The sequence below is a fragment of the Tribolium castaneum genome, chromosome 5, assembly GCF_031307605.1.
Source record: "Tribolium castaneum strain GA2 chromosome 5, icTriCast1.1, whole genome shotgun sequence".
NCBI classification, from domain to species: domain Eukaryota; kingdom Metazoa; phylum Arthropoda; class Insecta; order Coleoptera; family Tenebrionidae; genus Tribolium; species Tribolium castaneum.
Window position 1 is genome coordinate 8,615,693 of NC_087398.1, and position 20,349 is coordinate 8,636,041.

At 34.8% G+C, this 20,349-nt stretch overlaps 1 protein-coding gene across 24 annotated transcripts in view; it reads right to left on the minus strand.

Annotated features, from left to right (window-relative positions):
* mbl (muscleblind) overlaps positions 1 to 20,349 on the minus strand; it is an 80,652-nt gene that overhangs the window by 38,499 nt on the left and 21,804 nt on the right. For 18 of the 24 annotated variants that reach the window (XR_010334430.1, XR_001574922.2, XR_010334435.1 and 15 more), the window contains exon 2: positions 19,552 to 20,144. The exons of 1 other annotated variant lie outside the window; for it this stretch is intronic. Coding sequence is in view for 15 of the 23 variants with exons in the window: in XM_064357059.1 (XP_064213129.1) it covers positions 19,552 to 19,737 (186 nt within the window). In the remaining 8 variants the exon portion in view is untranslated. Of the gene's footprint in view, positions 1 to 10,991; positions 11,057 to 18,736; positions 19,396 to 19,551; positions 20,145 to 20,349 lie in introns of those variants that run through there. 5 more of the 24 variants (XR_010334432.1, XR_010334433.1, XR_010334431.1 and 2 more) reach the window with 3 other exon arrangements.

Consider the following 20,349-nt stretch of genomic DNA (forward strand, 5'->3'; position numbering starts at 1 on the left):
ACTGGAAACATCCCCCTCATACAAATCTTATTATCTCCCCCGCCCACGCGAAGAATAAGCGTCGCGCTGTTGTGCATGCTATTCGCTCAACCGAGAACACTAGACAAGGTAAGAACTTACACAGCACAATACACAAATCACATCGTAATAAAATTTTCAGTTCAAGCGCGAATTATCCGCGAATAAGTCGTAACAGATGTGCACTTTTCGTATGCATTTGCATCAACCGCACATAAGTAGAAGAGAAGTGAAGTGGATTCCGAAATCTATTAAACTAGCAAAACAAATCCATCGGAAAAATCTCCAAATATTTTTATTATGCTGCATACACTATCTCAAGACAGTTTAGCTAGAAAAGTATTTTCGTGTGTTTTTTATTGGTGAATAAACGGATATTTTTATTAGTCACAAGTTAATTATTAAAGTTAATTGGTACGATTTTATATCTTAAAAGATTTGGATCTCTTACACGACGTGTATGATTGAATGAATATCCGAACAATGTTTCCGCCTTCTTGGCCACCTGCTCCCGGATGTAAAGAACCACGAATGTTGGACCATTTGTCTTATAAACTCCAACCACATTCAATCAATACTACATATACCGTACACACAATCTACCCACATATAAGTGTAGTAGCGAAAAATAATCTTTAAAGTCGAAAACTGACTTCCTTTAAACAGTTATTGTTCATGATTTAGAGGGTAGTATTACCAAATGAAACGTAAGAGTTAGAAGAGCGGAGTCAAATGCAAAAATCCTGTCTAAATGACAGGACTAAGAGCGTCTGTTCATGTTGCATAAATGTACATATTTCAGCAGTAATAGTAGAGTTCACGTAATTAAGTTAATATAAGCAGCTGTGTTTATGAATAGGAAAGATGAGACCGTAGTGCGCCATAAGGACGAACCCGAAACGATGATCGCGATATAAATTTCATTCCTTTAGTCGAGTTGTTCCCCTTCTTACCCTTGATTTTGCCCTTTGAAAATAGTCTCACCATAAAAGCAAATATTAATTTTCTTATAACAAGTTACTTTAGGAGTTTGGCTTCAGGAATATAATTGCGACAAAGACCGTCATTCGTGTAAGACGGACCAGTATTACGACCATCAATCGTCCCCACAACCCAATTATTATCCTGCACTAATTGAATCCACAGTCAATGTTTGTTTTGAGAGGAGACACTTACAGAGAGATCTTCCCTCGCCAACGTGTCGAAGTATTGAATAGTTACGATGAACGACTAAGTGTTCAGTGGGCCCAATAGTAACTGAAACTGTTTCATATGCATGAATGTAAATGCGCCTGTGACTGCATTATAATGATTGTATAATGGCGGCCCCAGGTACACCCTGTTATGTGTACTCAGGTTGTCACAAAGTTACTGCAACGTTTATTTACACCCACGGAGAACACTGGCCACAAAAAGGTGCAAGAGATTCGATTAATCACAGTCTTGCTGGGTAGTTTACTTGTGTGATATAACATAATAGAAATCTTTGGGGTTTATTCAGACCGGAAATGTCCTAGTAAACCAATAAAATATAATAAACAACAAATAATTTAATTAATAATATGTACACAGCATAAGAAGGCGAACGATCAGCAGTCACGCTATCATAGGTTAGGGAATATGTGCCTACTTTTTCTTTAACGATTTTTATATGAAACAATCTATCGGTTTCAGTATTTGATAAAGTAGCTATAATGGTAATGCGTTTTACTGAAACACCAGTTCTGGACAATATTCGGCAAGTCTGAGAAGTTTTTTAAACTCTGTGAAGAGTTCTGGACATAATTTTCGCTATAGAAGAGTAGAAAGAGTATGTTTGGCATAAGTCTATCTGCAGAGCGGAAGACCAGGACCAGCTTACAAATTCGCAGCCGAATTAGAGAGGACGTGCTTATGAACAAATGTGTTGTTGTCACAGTGTGTTTTTGGATAATCGTTACATGTTACATGAGTTTCAAAAGTAAAAGGTCATAAAAGCCAAAATAGGCCCGTTTGAAAAGCCGATAACAACAATCCAGGCTAATGAAATTAACATTTGTATACTACCTAGCTATAACCACATACGCATACATATGAGGTCTTGCTTGTGGTGTAATCTTATAAACTGTTTAATAAATTAAACAGCGAGCACTTCATCAATTAGTCCAAGATTTTTACGAGCATAGCAATGCTTACTGTGCTGGCAATGTATGAAATTGGGGGTCGTTAGAGAAGCACCCTCTGTATGGCAAAGAGTTCAACGGGCAATTATCTCCAGAGAGAGATCGTGGCCTGAATATTAGATTAAACGTAATCCAAAACAAAAAGCAGCAACTTTCAACAAAATGGTAAAGACGCAATTGGACGTTCAGCACCAACTAAAACAAGTCGGCTTTATAAAAAACATATTTAGTTTAATGGATGAATTTCAACAGAATTTTTAATTTTCTCTTGCAAAGTGAACAATGATTTATGGAGGCCTTAATTAATCTTGAAGCAGTTGGCGATGCCAGCCGGCATTATACAAGAAGAGAAACTAAAAAAAACTCATTCTACTCGGCTTTACACCATCGCGATATTCTACAATTAAATGAATGTACCACTTATTCAAGAGATTTTATGATAGAAAAATATACAGACGACTCCACTTTTCCAACCTTTAAAATTCTTACCAAGATTACAGAATATTAATTTTACCCTGACGTTACAATGGCGTTCAAGCACAAATTATTAATTTTTTTAAGGACGTATTACATGAACAAATATGTACTGAATACGTAGATACAGCTGAACATTATCATTTGTCCAAAACTGCAACACTTAATAAAATAATTATCTTAATCTAACAAATTCTTAGCAAAACAATTTTTTGCTGACACTGTAAGATTTAATTGTTTTGCATGTTGAAAATCTCAATAGGAGGTGAAACAGCAAAGAGAAGGAGATTCTGGATAACATCTTTTAATTAATCTCTCTTTACACCTTAGCTTAAACACTCTCAAGGTGTAAATATTTATACCCTTCTCTTAATTTTTCCGATACAGGTGCCGAAAATTGTGAACTGCAGCAAGACCGTTATATTATGTTACACTCATCTAATGGTGAATTTCATCAACATAAAGTACACAACTATTTTCGCGAAAGAGTTTGAAGTTTTCGTAAGCCCAATGTCTCAGCAGCCTTTTACCATAAACCTGGTTTTAGTTCAAAGGTAAATCTTCCTAGCATATCACAAAAATGTCCTTCAAACTGACAAATCCACAAAACGAGTTAAACAGGATATTGACGATATTGTTCTACCCTTATTTTAGGTACCGTTATTTTAGTCAACGTTGATTTGTAGATTTAATAGTACAAAGTAATACAGATTTTTGATTATTCTGTATTCATTTTTACAATGATATAAACCATTAGAAATTGTATACGCTCAGGTAAACCGTCACCGGTTGCAAAACTGCGACCAAAAATACTTTCAAATCCAACGCCAACCGAAACAGTCTTTCTGGATTTTCGGATACGTTAAATAATACTAAATTTATCAACATACAAAGAGCCAATGTCCCATTGAATCAACCATTACAACTTATTTTGAAATTTAAAATTAGTTCTATAGAACCAAATAGGACAATAAAGTTAATTCACGAACGAAAGACAGAGCAGAGAAAGAAATCCAATTAAATGTCGACCTTCGACAAAAAGACGAGTGGGGCAAGGATGGGATGCCACCGCTGCTGACGAGAATACAAATGTAGGAAAGCGCAATGCGGCGGACGCATGCCGAAATGTGTAGAAAAGAAGCTATTGACAGGACAACGTGACGCTTAATAAGTGAAGTTGCTGTCTACGAGTATATAAGGACATAATATACGAATTTCTGATCTTTACAAGATAGTAAGCCGACTTGACTTGATCCAATCAAAGACTAGATTGCCTGTGAACATAGAACACACCAACTGCTTGCTTCCTATTTTTGAAAGTAAGTATCTTAAAACCGAATAGGTAGTTCGAATTAACTGATCAGAATTATATGTAGTTTATCGCTTTTGCTTATTTATGAGTGAAGTAAGTCAGGATAAAAAACGGGTGAAGTGATTATTGCTCCTAATTCCGCTGCGAACGAAACCAATACATTAGACGCCTGCGTATAGCAAACTCCTTTTCCCTTTTACATCTCTTCCATAAGAGGTTCCACAGGTTTGCAAAAAACAACAGCAAACCGAGGCAAGCTGATTGGTCGGTTAGAGGCACACCGATCGCCTAATCATGTTTTAAGATTGCTTATAACCACTGTCAGCAGGAAGATGAAAATAATTAACAATAAATACCAATATTTTTTAATGAACACTACAACAAAAAACGCATTGCTAGAAGATGGCAGGTAGTTCGTTAATTGGTGGATTCTTCGACATGACCTAGTGCCACACACAGGATGGTCGTGCAAAAAGAGTCCGCCCAGGCGTCCAGAAGTCTAGACAAACCGTCGTTGTCGACGTCGACTACGACCTCATAAAGAGCACCACTATTACCACCGGACATGCTATTCCATCGATCGGAACCGCCGACGCTAAGTCCGCATTGTTTTGCTTTGATTATTCATGATTACGTCAAACATTTTCGTACGAATTTCCTCTGTTGTCCAACTATTGAAGATGCACTAAAGCGACAGGACCTAATTTAATTATGTAAAATATCTGTTCCCTTTTTCAGTGATCACTAATTCTGATTTTGAAAAAACCGTAACAACTGTTGTAATTGAAATTTCAACACTAAATATAGGTATAAAGATGAGTTAATAGTAACATTAAGTCTTGCAATTCAACTTATTTAAAATACAAAAAACCTGTAGGACAATATGCTGTAAAGAAACAGGTTATAATAAAAAATAAAACGAAAAACAACTGTTGCAGTCGTAAAATGTACTTAATACAACCACTGGAACCGCTAGCGCTTTTGCAAAATCTGACACTACCTTTTGAACAATGCTAGTTCCTATTTAAACTGTAACTAGCAACAGACACGAAATTTTAAACATCACATTTCCGTAGTTGTAACGAAATTTCAATGCAAGCTACCCTTTTTTGCTTTATAATATATGTTTGTAATTTGAATTTGAAAAGTGAGAATGAAATTTGAATACTTTGGCTTCTCTATAAAAATGTTATCACTTTTCTAACTTCTTTCTGTGTGAAAGAGTGAAATCGGTTGGTTCCCCCTCTGTATAAAGAAACATGTGTGTAGTAACTGGACCCTAACTGACAAAAGGGTGAAGGAATGGAACCCATAATCTTATACACCAAAAATATGAAAGGTGGCTAAAAAATCAACTAGTTGGCCTACTTTAGAAAATGTTAAAATAGTAACCCTTCTTTGTAGAAGTAGGACAAGAAGAATGTCGGTATTATTGAAAGTGCCACAGTTGTAGGTACCGTTAGATTAAGACGAAAATTCTGCCTCTTGTTTCGAGAATTTTTTACCAAATTTTAAACATTCCTGAATTTTAATCTGGCGTAATATTTGTTGTAACTAATGGTTGGTAACTGCTACTTGATTACTAAGTTTAGAGGTGGGTCTATGTTTCCAGTCGAATTGCGAAGTAAGTTGGCCAAAGCGTCATAACCTATTGAGGTTCTAAACTTTAGTTAGAATCAGTCTCTGGAACTTTTAGGGCCTAAAAAATACCCTAATCATAACTATAACATCGATATTTTCCAATTTTGTAAATAATAAGCTTCCCAGGGTACTGAGCCACAAGTTTTTGTCCAAAGATCTCGAAAATTTCTTTAAAATTGTAAATGTATAATTAGGTATGCATCGACGAGTTCTTCACATAATCACTTCGGTCTCCATTATTTTACTTTCGCGATGATACAGGAAATACTAACTGATTAGTATTCGACCGTGTTTCAACTGAACTTTAGCATTAAGATTTGACTTTTGCAACAAGTTTATGAATATGCTGTCACAAATGATGATAATAAAAAAATTGGTTACACTCTATTCTAAATTTCTATTCCGAAAGATCTACGTATTTAATTAAGCAGTGTTGCCTACTAATATTTATTAGGTACTCGTGCTTAAAACACAATCTGTTCGTAACTTCTTAATTAGTCAACACAATGTTAAGCTAGGTACATAATTCATAAAAATATGAATTTGCATGACGATGCAAATTATGGAATGATTTTTCCAACCTGACTCTTGAATTAAAAATAATTTTGTGCGATGTCTTAATCACAAAAAAAGCGAAGCAACCTTAATGGCCAAGTTACGTCCGCAGTATTTAAATACAAGAATAATTGCTTCAACACTCCCTTCCTAACATGAAGGTTTCTATATCCTCGGATAAAATTTATTATTCCCGGTGCGCATTTTAGGCGGTTTTTAATTTTGTATGCATGACGCAGGTATATTTTTTCATTTTTTTCTAAGTATTTTATGGTTTATTCTTTGCTAGCGGATAAAATGCGAAAGTAGTGGTGCAGATCAGCCTCTCCTATATCATGCCATAAATTCGCATTATGTCTGGCATTCCAAGTAAGAGAAGAACGAAAGCAAATAAATATGCGGCACCAACTCGTTGGACTCGGCGAAGAAAGCGGCTTGCGAACCCCTTCGTTATATTCCAACCCATAACCTCGCCTCATCGTAGCAGGTTGCTACCAGTAATGGCTAATTAATTTACCTACTTGGATAAACTCACTCATAACCAAAATTCTGCATCGCATCCTTTTCCTTTACAATTACACACCTTCCAGCTTTCATGGTTTCATAATCTAATGTGTTTTGTCAAAAAGCTAACAATAAAACTCATGTAGAAAGCTAAACACAAAGTATGACTCTTAATATCTTCACTCTCTTTTCAGCACAAGTAATGACATTTAACACATCACACCCAACAGTAAAACAGTGTATTTAAAAAATGCGACCTCTTAGTTTATTAGCTTGGCGGAACAAATTATTCGAGGACTATAAAAACGACTGACATTACGGTAAAATTTTAACTTCTGAAATTCGCATTACTAAAAATCTAGTATTGGACTTTTGAGTATTAAAGCTGAAAAAACACACGGAAAATTCAAATAAAAAGGCCCCCAAAAGCAATTTTGTCCTTCAATATCATATTAATACTCAGGCACCCCTTTTGTCACTTGTTAGTTAATATCAGATGGTGAATCCGATTACGTTACGATGATACATACATGCCGGTAACGACACTAATTTATTAGAACGAGCAATTTGACCTCGCCTCTCGCGTACGCTACCCACGGGTATAACGAATAACGTTTTATTAATTTGTCCGCGTCCGACTGCTGAATCTACAGTTTCAGTCGTCTCAAGTTTTCGCCAAATTAATTCATAGTTATTAAGACCACGACATATTCCCCAATTTTAGATCAGTCTTCCCACGTCCTTTTGTCATGCAATATTCACAGCCCGGGGAAACATTCACTTTTACAATGATTGCCTAAATTCCATTGTGAGTCATTTGAAACGTTCTTAAAAGTAGTTCCAATCAAATTAAATTGGTGGCCACCTTCTTTCCTGAACTGGATGATTTTAACAATTGTGCTGGTAGGAGAAGAAAATGAACAAAGTTGAAAAAAACCACCAGAAATCTATCTTACGAGTACGAATTGAAATAATTAGAATGATTAGAAAAAATCTTCTTGCATTTGAAGGATTCGACTAAGAAAAGTTCGACTGAATTTTTCCCGTAGCTAAGACCAGATTTTATTAGTTATAGGAGGAAATAACGGAATGATCTCGGAAAAAATGAAAAAGGCTATAAAATGGCATGTATTAAATATTTAGGCCAAACAAATAATAAATAACTGATAATTGTTGTCAAACAATAAAAAAACTAATTCCATCATTCGGCAATTAAAAAGTTAATTACCTTCGGAGATGACAGAGAGTTATTTGAAAGTGCGCAGACATTAAAGAAAGTTGATAATAAAAGCTCCGGGATAAAGTATTACATGCTATTTTATATTTTCGCTACGATCGCATGTTTATCATAGTTCATTGATATTTTGAGTGTACAAAAACCCGATCCCACACCTCTTTAGGTGATTGGAAGCAAACTACAAAGCTCGTCAATGTGCCGAGTAAAATATTCGTGGATGCATGCCCACATTTACAATGAAAGTTGATAGTGCTTTTCTTGGCGGCGATTGCACATTCGGTGGAAGTAATATTCAGACGTCCAATAGAAAGTTCTCCGTGCAGAATAGATAAAAGCAAATCGCCTCAGCGTGGGCGGCTGTATATAAGAACTACCCCTGAAAACTACGCTGTGTAGACTTTCCGAAGCGATACCTGACAATGGCCTCTACAACCTAACGATGTGTCGCTACAATACAAAATGTCAACCAATACCGCTTTTATCCAAAACTCATATCAAAGAAAAGTTCAACGAGCTAACAAAAATAATGTCTCGAAATCAATGCACTTAGTTCTGGGAAGGTCTGGCAGTGTGGCACGCATAAGCTAATAAAATTGAAATTATCTTCGTTTGAACACGTTTATTATAAAAATGTTGAGTTTGACAGCTCAACAAAAAGTTGATGGAATATTTAAATCAAATCGCTTTTTAATTTGCAAAAGGAAACGTTTCCTCGCAATTAACCTAATTAGGTATTTAAAAAACTGCGAATAAATTTACGCGATTTTCTTAAAGCAGCCCTTAGGTAGATTTGCTTCCCTAATTCTCGAATCATTGTATAAAAAGGACGTTTTACCCTTTTGGTGTCAGAAAGCATGTTAATTCCATTTTTTCCGAACGGGCACAAATTTCCCTTGGGTTTCCATTGCGAACTCGAAACTGTCTGAGGTGAGGGAATCGAGATGGAGTTGGTAATTCTCCACAAGCGAAGAAAACGGAAAGAGTTTCTTTAATGAAAACGAATGGAAGCTTTGCTGTAAACATTGTTTCTAAAGCAAAGCAAATGTCTGTTCTCGATGACGCAATTACGCATTTTACGTCTATATTCGTCTTTGTATTTTTAGTTTTTGTTGCAAAGTCGCATCAGGCTTCTTATAAACATACAATATCTTTCCTTATAAACAGAAATATAGGTTTTTATAAAAACTGAAAAGCTTAGGGAAAATGTAGGTATTTTGAAGAAACTGTCAATGGATATACGAAGTTTGTGAGTAGTTTGCCATAGTGTACCAAATGAGATTTCTCTGTCTCTTGTTGAGCGGCTATCCTGCACTTTCGTATTTCTGAACTCAAAGAACCCTAAAGCTATCTATATCTAATCTGAAATATTCCTAGCCTAGAGAATATCGTGCTGTGTACCGTTGGTTACTATTTCTGTGTTTTACTTATCAAACCTTCGCCTTAGATAAATACAAAAAAGGATCGGATTCTAAGTTTATTTATTCTAAAAGGTTACACTTTTCGTAAGGAAATTTCACTTCGGTTATGTGTACGTGTTCCTGCTTAAAAATACGAATATAGGCTCTTAAATTCAAATACCGCCATAGATATTCAGTTCCCGTATTATACAAAGTTACAAAGGACTTACATATTGTACCAAATACAGAAATACTATAATTTGTCGATGCATTTTTTTTCAAACAGCGTCTACTGATCGTAATCGATAAGTAATACGTACGATATTAATTTCTGATTAATTATCGTAAAAAATGATGATCAACAAGTAAGGAAATTGAAACTGATCGTACTTCAGAACGAATCAACAAAAAACGTGCTTTGTGTGAGATTAGGTTTAGTGGCAATAAAGCCCTATGGCTGTTTGCATATACGTACATAAAAGAGTTAGAGTTTTTACTGCACACACTTTACGATCACCAAGATCATAGTTTGCTGCTGCCAGCATTGCGGCGACATTTCAATTTCAAAGCGGCTAAAGATATTAGAAAGTGCAGAGAAGACGAATAAAATAGTAGATTTTTTCCAATAATATTGCCTTAGAAATCTTTTCTTTTACCAAATAGTGTCAAATATACCACATTCAGGTCCATTAGCTCCATTCGAATACCCTGTAAGAAGGATATCACGTATGAGTACATTGAACTCAAAAGAAAGGACAAATTTCCCCTACATTTATGAAGGGTATAGAACACAATAGGGAGTATTCTTCCCATATTAAGTGCCTTTTCCCTATTAGATAAACTTCCGACATGATCTTTTAAGCAATCCTGAATCCGTTGAAATTCTTGGTGAAAAAGTAAAAACATATACATTGTAAGACAAATCAGCAATTTAAAAGCCACTAGATTTATGCAATTACAAAAAGAAGTGCTTCAATCGAAAAACTGAGTCGAAGATCGTTATAGCACAGAAAAACATCGTCTCCTTGAGTTAATTGCTCCAAAGGCAAGTTTGTAAAGCAAGAAGGAGTGCATTACTGAAATAATTGCATCGAACTAATTTGTATCATAGCAAATTAGGTCTTCCAAAGTTGTGAAATTATAAGCTTAATGTTGAAATTTAATATCGCCAATGTGGCGGTGGCAACAACGAAACACCCGAGCAAATGGTCTTACAAGGAGTTGAAACGACCGAGAAATTCGAAATTTGGAATGAGAGGAGGTTGGTCGGTTCGTATCATAACCAGATCAAGTTGAGAAAACACGAAGAGAACGATAGGCGTAGAAAACGATTCTGAACAATTTTACGACTTCATTAATGCAAGACTACTTTTTAGATACAACCGAAAATGGGGTGTTGAAATTAAAGCGTAGATTAAAAAGCGTGGTGGAGGTCCACATTACGAGGATAGCGTCGCAGCGGCAAGGAACACAATTGAACATAAAATTTCAGAACTGTAACATCGGCGCCAAAGTTGGCCTCCGCTTCGAGCATTTTCTCGTATCTAAGCCAGCTCAGTATCGGGAAATTGTTGAGAATTTCCGAAGGAGTTTTAATATAACGGGGACCGGCGTGAAACAAATTACGTACAATTTAATCGCCCATTTAAGAAAATTGGTGAAATTTAGGTTTAATAAATTCAAGACTTTACCTTATCTTAATGCCGGGCTGGCGGCCCAATGACTGCGCGCTCGCGCTCACGTTCCAACAACTCACCTGAAATGAAAACATATATTAAAAAAGAGAACACCCTCCAATGTACACGCGCCATCACCATCATACTAAAATACCGGCTGACTGTTAATGATTGTGACAAAAATTTATTGGCATCACTGAATTGTTCGTAATCGTTCTAATTTGTTATATCAAGTTGTTGCAGGTGACGGCTACGCTTGCGGCTGTCTCTCGAAAATGAATGACAAAAATGTGTGAATTCAATTAATCAAAGCTGGTGATACCATAAATTCAAATTTCTTGACAATTTGACGACAAAATCACAATCATTTAGTTCAGTCATCCGGCGGCAGCAGATAATTCTTTATTAATTATTTCAGTTAGATAACAAAAATAAAGTATACAAATAATTTCGCAGTTAATAATACGTTTTTATAAATGCGGTGTAAATATAATCGGAATTTTGTACTTCCATCAATAGAGCAACGGGATAAATCAAGGAAACGCCAATATTTTGTGATATTGGATTTAAAATAAATTCAACTAAATTTGATTGAAAGCACAGTACAACAAAGAACGCTTTTTGGAATTTCGTAACACGGATAACAATTACTGTTGGACATGCCTACAACGTTTTTTCCATATAAATATTCAGATTTTTCCATAAATTCTCATCGAAGTCAACTGTTAATATTTGAAAACCTAAAAATAATAGCAATCCACCCTTGATTCAAGTGCCTATATACCTATGCCTATTATCACCGAAAACAGTAATCACCTCAGGGTTTGGTTTGGTGTTTTTGGAAAACACATTTTTGAACAAATAGCAACTCAAAATCTTTGTGAGTCAAGAAAAACACCTAAATTTCGCCTCTGATTTGACATTGATGATACCATAGTAACATCATGTAGTTGCTATTTTTTGTACAGATATTGGGTCATATTAAAATTACAAAGGGAGATTATCATGTGATTGTTATCGAAGCTGCATGAACATAATTGGAAAATCACATTTCAAATTTTCAATTGCCGTTCAATATCGAAGTGCGTATTTACATTTCCGTTTATACAAACTAAAAAACAACGTGGTCTTGACAAATACTGCTTTTGTTCGCTAACCTTTTATGAAATAAGGTGAAAGTAGCTAGCACAAAACGTAATTATCCAACCGGCAAAAAAACACAAAACATGACAGTTAGTAGCCGATTGAGGTTTCTAAAAAAAACTAAATACGAGTATATTTCCATGCAGCGCCAAAATTGGAAAAACAGGCTAGCATTGCTTCGACTGCAGTCATTTACATTCATTCATATGTATTTGACCTGTATGCTATGGTTTAGTGGTCTATAACAAATAAGCAAAAGCGTGTCTGTGTTTTGATGTGGAATTAGTAGTTTATTCAAAGTTTATTATACATAGGCATTCTTTTTAGGAACGGTATAAGGGTCGGTTCATGAAACATTTTAATTGAATTCAAATTTCAATTCGCCTATTACAAATAATAATAATAATAATAATAATAATAATAATAATAAGAAAATATTCTGGAATTAAAATCTTGATAGATTCATAGATATAGGACAAGGATAATAGAGTACTGGAAGGTTGGTAATATCTAATCCAGGATTAGATTTAAACTTTAACGATGTTAGAGACATTTATTTACGGCAGAATAAAAAAAATCAGCACGACCTGATGCAAAACTCACTTTAATAAAAGATAGGATACAGATAATACCTACTAACAATTCGTAGTCTTTTTATTTGCTTAAATTTTATAAAAGAATTAAGGTAATGCCTTTCTGAAAAATCATTCACAAGTGAAAATTAGGTAATGTACTTACATATTTACCGTTCAGCAACCGGTAAAATTAAAATTACTCTTCCGTCGCGCGTCGCGAAAACAGAGTCAACGGTTGTGCAAAAAACTAAATCGCGTATGAATATTTGTACAGTGATGCAATTTACTTCTGTCTAACACGAATTTTGTTTATGGAATAAAGTGATGGATAGCCTATCAGGATAATTAAATTAATTCACCAGACCATAATTGAATACCATTGTAACTTCAGTTAAATTTAACGAACCATAGCTTTTGTAAAAATTTAATTACTTTCAATTGATTAGCTTGAAAGGACAAGTATCCAATGACTTCTTAATACTCTTAATACTGTCAATACCTCCAAAAATAATAGAAGTTAACAAGTTTAATCGTTGAAACTTTTAATTATTTACTGAATTCCGTATTTTGTTTAAACATCGTCGAAGCAATTTAAACGGTGCTTAGATTTTAAGTCCACTTATGCAAAAACATGTGTACCTATTATTATAAAGAGAATTTACACCAATTTTCCACATTTTCTCATTTTCTAAACATTCAAAACATAATAAACGAACATTGCTGCTCATACTTCAGATTTTACTGAACTGTACAAAGATGCATTTTGTCCGTAATCGAAGAGGCAAAAAAGCTCAAGTCACGGGCAGTGGTATTTGAGGGAAAGCATATTCACAAATATGTGAATGCAGATATCGTATCTTCAAAGCGACTAAAACAAACACACAGCATTAAACCGTGTATAAACGTGGGTCGCCGAGAGAACGAGAAAGAGAGGAGCGCAGTTATTAGATTTTCAGGCAAACAGTTCATGAAACAGCTGCGAGACGACGCTTCTAATGGCATTGCGCTTCCTCATGGCAGCGTCGTGGCGCCTAACCTATCGATTGATACCGTTGATACGTCAGTTTCGAACCGAAGTCCTGCTCCGTATCCGGTTTTTACATAAAGCTGGTGTTAAATTCGTCTGCTAGCCCAGCGTTGGCGTTGGCATTGGTTGGTGTTAGGAATAGCAAATTTTTTACTCAATGCCCAAAACGGCGGAAAAACAACACAAAACAACCAAAAATGTCTACTTTTATTAAAGTAATTAATGCAACTTGTATTTGAAAACGTGTTCACTTCAAAAAAGATGATGGAAGCGTAAGCCTTCTTCTTATATCTAGTGAAAATTACTAACGCAGAAAATACGAGGATTAATAAAAAATTCAAGCGCTCATGTCTAGGGAGAATCAAAAGCAACCATGACAATACATGATAAGAAATTATCGCTAAATTCTTTAATTATTAGGTTTAAAACGATTAGCGATTACAAGCTGTAAGATATTATAGAATATCAAATACGAAAAATATTTTAAAGTGACTCCAACATCATATTATTGCAACATTTACATTTGTGCCCTATTTTTAATAGTTGGCTGCACCTGTATCCGCCATTACGTTCTATGACCTGTTTCCTGCAAGCTATTACTAGATTCCGATTTGAAAAAAAAAAGATCGTTCTACAGAACGAAAATTTTGAACCCCATCCTCAGAATAGATGTTTTTGTCATTCAAAATTTTCTGCAGAGATCGGAAAGATAAAAATCTCTCTGCGCAATATCAGAAAAATAAGGTGGATGCGCTAGAATTTCCTGCTTTAACTCTTCGGGTTTCTGCAGTGTTTGTTGGGCGGCATGTGGCCTGGCATTTTCGTGATGGATAATTGTCTATGAAAACAGTTCAATAGTGCAGCAAGTCAAAAGCAACTTTTCAAAATCGGGCACTTTGTAATTGCATTTTAAAGGTCATGTCACTAAGAAATCAACATTTACATAATTATTTTCTTTAATAAAAAGAAACTGAAACACATGCTATTTGATCTTCAGAACTACAAAGAGTGAGTCATTATTAGAAGGTACGGCGTCGGAGGATATTGACTTATTAGTGAAAGTACGTATGACAGACAACCTACATAATATTTTCTTCAACATTCTTATTTGCCTTACTAAATGCTACAGAACCATCTTTTGTTTTAAAATTATAGTGTTACAAAAAAGTATACACAATACACAATAAAGTTTTGGTAAAAAACTTAAACTAATTGATTTTATTACTGATTAATATTTACAGCCGTAAGTATTATCGCATCTACATTTTGGTAACCGTTTTCCTAAACTTTGCTTGAATCATAATCGTTGTTTTCCAATGATGACAGCTAACAATAGCTAATTGGACAGAACTAACCATCAACAACTTTCTTAATTTTATTAAAACATTCTTAACAACTTAATCTCCATTTGAAATTTGAAAAAATCACTTGTTATTAAATTTAATTACTTGATTAACACAAACAAGTATTACTACACTCTAAAACGCCCCAATATTTTTTGAATTGAATTGAAAAACGGTTGATCTTTCATGTGATAATAAAATGTACATCAAACAGTCATGGCTTCTTTAGCTGAGCCCAAGATTAAAGGAGCAACCCTCGTTCAATGAAGGTATAAAAATGGCGAAGATTTTTTATTAAAACCCGTAATGTCATATGGATAGCTACAAAAGGAAACTTCTCCAAATAACACAATTTTTCCTTAGTAGTAACTATTCGTATAACGAAAATAAGAATAAAATCACAAGTGCATGACTCAGATTCAAAATTAGTGTTGATTGTTGACTCATATTATTACATACTTCTTAAACATCAATAGCAGAACAAAAAAATTCAAAACCTCTAAAATAAAGTACCTACGACAAACTATTTAATTTTAATTTTATTTTCAATATTCGTAATTCCAGTTTTGTTACTAAGCGTGTTATCATTGAGGTATGAAAACTAAAAATAAATTAAGATGAAAGAACAATTCCATGTAGGTAACAGACATATGTAGACATATGAAGGTCTACATCCAAAGGGGCACTGAAATCGTTAAGTCCACAACACACCCTAAGAACAAACTCTATTATTTCATTGTTTGCCACCCCTTAATTGCATAAAGTGTTTCCGTTATAACTAGAGATAAACCCCTTCATTCAAAATAACATTATATGTAAGTATTATTTGTGCTTACGTACAAACACACAACGTCGTAAACTGTAATTTCAACATTCCCAGATTAAAAAAAAACAAGCGACACAAACTAAAGCAAATTTAAGTTATTTATTTAACTTATGAATCATAATCATAGTTATTATTATGAGTAATTTTCAAATCTCATGTTAAAATGATAATATGTATACCTTATAAATAAAAATTCTGCAGGAACGTGCGAAAAACACTGACGCAGTAAAATCAAAACTATCATTAACCTGCCATTATTGGCTTTCCTCAGTCTTGTTACTAGTTAATTTACTGCTAAACTAAAATGCCGAAACCTAGTGTTTCCTGCTTTAGATTCCCAAAATCTCAGAAAAAACAGCCTTTTTTCAAATTTTGCAAAAATATTCTTTTGAAACAATGTACGTAGGTAAAGCCAAAAGTCTGTATTAAAATTTTATTGAGCTCCTGTTTTTAATTGTCTTTTCAATCAATTAAGAATAAGGAAAGTTAACATTTCATGCAGCTATCCTTTTGAACGACACTGAGCGCGCTGAAAATTTTGCAGGAGTGCACTGCATCGTCGACTTGACCTTTCCAGACCGGTTCCTCGTCCTAGCAATGCCCCGGTCCAGCAGACATCCACGGTGATTTCTTGCAAGGTTACGTGCAAAGCACCCGCAATACTTTTGTCACTAGGCCGTATCTGAGCAGAGTCAAACGACCACTTGCATTTTTGAAATTCCATCAGGAAGCAACGACTGTTAAAATCGAGAGATCTAATGGACTCTTTGAGTTATTTAATTAGTTTGTCATGCAAATCACACACAATGAGCAAATAATGAATGGCGATACAAATATGAGAAGATATGAATACAAAAACTACATTTGCAGCTGTACCAACTGTTGCTTTGCAGCGGACAACCCCGCTTCCGTTTGCGCATTATGACGTATGGCACTCGTTTATTTATAACTTGAATGGTAGAACACGGCGACTCGACGCGTAGCAGCAGGTGGTCAAGCACCGGTCGCAAAACGCAAGAGAATGTTTTAATTTAGTCATGTTCTGCTTAAAAAGTTGCTGGTTAACACTAAGTCAAAACGCCAAAAATTTGTACTTACAAACAACTATTTTAAAAGCACCATTTAAAGGTGTGTAAATATGTACATTGCATAAACAGCAGTTATGTATCAAGGATATAAACTAGAAGATTTCTGTGGAGCATCTAAAAGCCCTCGGGTTATATGCATAAATCTTGAATTAAGTCCCTAGTTACCACATACAACACTGTACTTTATCATAGCCTTAAATGCCTTAAATAATTAAAATTTGCAAAATTTATCGGGTTACACAGAAAAATATACATTGGTTATTCGTGTTATTGCATGATAATTCCAAAATAATATAAGATAAATAATAAGATAACCTGGTATAATCAATTTCAGATAGAAAAAAAACAATAGACCTTAAATAGAGAAATGGCTGTTTTATATGGTTTTATTCTGATTTTTATACTCGTATGCAGAAGTTGAGTTAAAAATAATCCTGACATTAAGTTTCACATTCTTCATATTTTGAAGTTTTGAATTATCTGACAGTGACGAATTTATTTTCTGAACACATTTAAACAATTAAAGTTTTGGTTACAGATGCTTAAGTCAGACGCAGAAGATCCTGTAGGTTCTCATATTGTTCAAATTTGACAATATATCCAATTAGGAATATAGGAAATATGGCTGACAGTGACAACTACTCTACGATAATGTCATCACCGTTCCTATTATAATTTCAATGTTCCTACAAATGCTCCTGTTTCCTCGAATAAATCCCTCAACTAGAACGTGAAATTATAAGACTATAGGATGAGAATAATAAGAGCGACACGACCGAGAAAGTTTCAAACAAAATCGGCTCATTTTACCCACGAAAATTATCGGATCCTTTTCATAAATTAGACGTTAAAAAAATGTCCAGTCAAAAGACTGCAAACTAAACTGAGATTTTATTTTAGCACCATAATCGTATTTATCGGTTGTCATCACAAATCCACCTTATTTTCTGCAGAAACCTGAACTTTGTAACCTTTTTATATCAGTAGTTATAACTATAGCAAAAAAGACCAATATTCCTAAAATATCAAACAAATGGTTTTAGATTTTATGCAAAATAAAGATTTGTGATGATATAATAGACAAATTTTGAAACAAGTTATGTTATAATTTTTTTAATTGCTTCTTTTCAAACAATTTCTCCGCATGTGCCTGAGCAGTTGTATACTTTATTTCGTTAACTATTTTATCTAAATCAATAGATCTTTTCACATTTAGGTAACACAGGCACATAGATAAAAAAAAAGTGACTTGACTAGTGCCAATGACTGTTTTTCAATTATTGTCTTCCGAGATGATCTGCTATTTGACTGAACGGATAATTCTAATATTTGCTTGGTTTAGACGTGGTATGTGGTTGCAGCGGGAGATGCGAGTTTATGACATCATCTCAGTGTTTACGAGACTTTCCTACATGCGGAGGAGGAGCAGAGGATTATACCCTATGGCGCCATCTGTTGAAGTCTTCCGCAAACTTTTAATAAAAATATCCCAGTTTTATTGACCCTAGCGTACAAATTTTTTAGTAAATCTCTTTAAATTTTAAGCAATATTACTGGTAACCAACTCTGTATTCTTGTATTTTTTGGAACATGTTCTTTGCCTGATGGACTTTCTGATTACATCATTTGTGTGATTACAGTAGGATTCAGTTATAACGAACCTAAAGTTCGCAATACGCAAACGTCTTTATTGCTTTGCGTACTTTTATATGCATCACTTAAATTTTAGGTATGTAGGTGTGTAATAAAAACACAAAATATTCCAAAGAATTTATTGTGTTTACAAATTGGCACAAATCAGTAACAAGGGTTTAATATCTCAATCACTTTTTCTCTCATGTGTGTTCTTATACTAGTTCGTCTTTCGGAGGAGACGTTAAGCCGTCGGTCCCGGTCACTACTAGTTAGTGGTCGTTAGGTCAGGTCAAAGGATGTAGATGCGACCTCAAAACTCTGGCACTTGGGTGTTGGCATTACCACCATACGCATATTTATTTATTTATTTATTTATACTAGTTACAAATATATATGAGTAGGTAACACAGTTCCTGCAATTTCGTTGTAAAACCACTTGTTAAATCACTTTCATTCACCACAGTAATTATTATCATCAATAAAACACGTACATTTTGGATATTTACTCTTTAATTAACCGTTTCTTGAATGTCGGATGATAGGCACTAGGCAAGAGAAAAAGGTACGCCAATATTCCTGATCGAATTCCTGCTCAAATATTTTTAAACTCATTTAGTAAATAAAGCTTTTAGGAATGTTACCAACAACGTTTTAAATTAATTGGTCTTTTTGCTTGTCTGTGTCTGGTGGTGCTCAAGCTTCGAGTCAAACGGACACAGAAATCGAATTTAACGCGGATACATTTCTTCATTTAAATTGTACAGACTTCAAAAGAAATGTGTCTGAAAAAGCAAAACTGCCTCTTACCAACTTGACGTAAACAATCACAAAAAGTGGCTTGCTACATTTAGAAAATTAGCAATAAAAACGGATTTTGAATTCATAGTTACACACTATTGTGCCAATAGTTTAAACAAGAAATATGAAAAAGCTCTTACCTTAATACTGTCGTAGCACGCCGTCACGCGGCCGTTTTGGACCTCGACGTTGGCTGGTGGATGTGCAAATTTACACTCGGTGTCCGGTCTCGAGCATTTGTTCCTTTGGAATTCTCTGCAGACTTCAAGCTGAAGCCAGCGGGAGTCCTTGCCATTAAGTAAATTATTCATGTTAACCATTGCCATTGCGCGAAGGCCTTTTTGTCAATAATTCGTACAAATTGGACGCGAGAAACACTGGACGAAGCGCAACGATTCACTCCAAATATAGTTATGGTTCACAAAATCAAGTCAGGTGGAATTATTGTCCATCCTTTCGAAAAATTGTTTTAAGAACAACACAACGAGTCGTTAACGAACGTTACTTAAAACTGTTAGAGAGTGATATAAAAATAATCTTGGGTCACTGCGTTCTTGTACTCTTTTGTTCTGTGTTTTCTGTATTGACGTTGTTACTGATGGGTCGGCGGGTATAGAAAAGCTTCTGAACGGAGTAATAATTTGCAGAGAAGCGGGTAGGCAAAGCGAAGCGATTGTCGGTTCTAGCGCATATTGCAAGTCCGGTGTCTTCAGATAACTTCTTCGGTGGCGGTCTGCAAAGCAAGAGAGCTAGTTACTATCTAGGTTACCCACATACATCTTCTACAAGGTACAAAGGAAGGGTTGAAAAAGCAAACAGATGCAACTTCTCAAACCGGTCAAGTTCATTCAATACCCCCCATTAATGCAAAAATTTAATAAAAAGAGAGTTGAAATTTCTATAGCTACTCAATTCTATAAATTTACCAAGAAATCTTC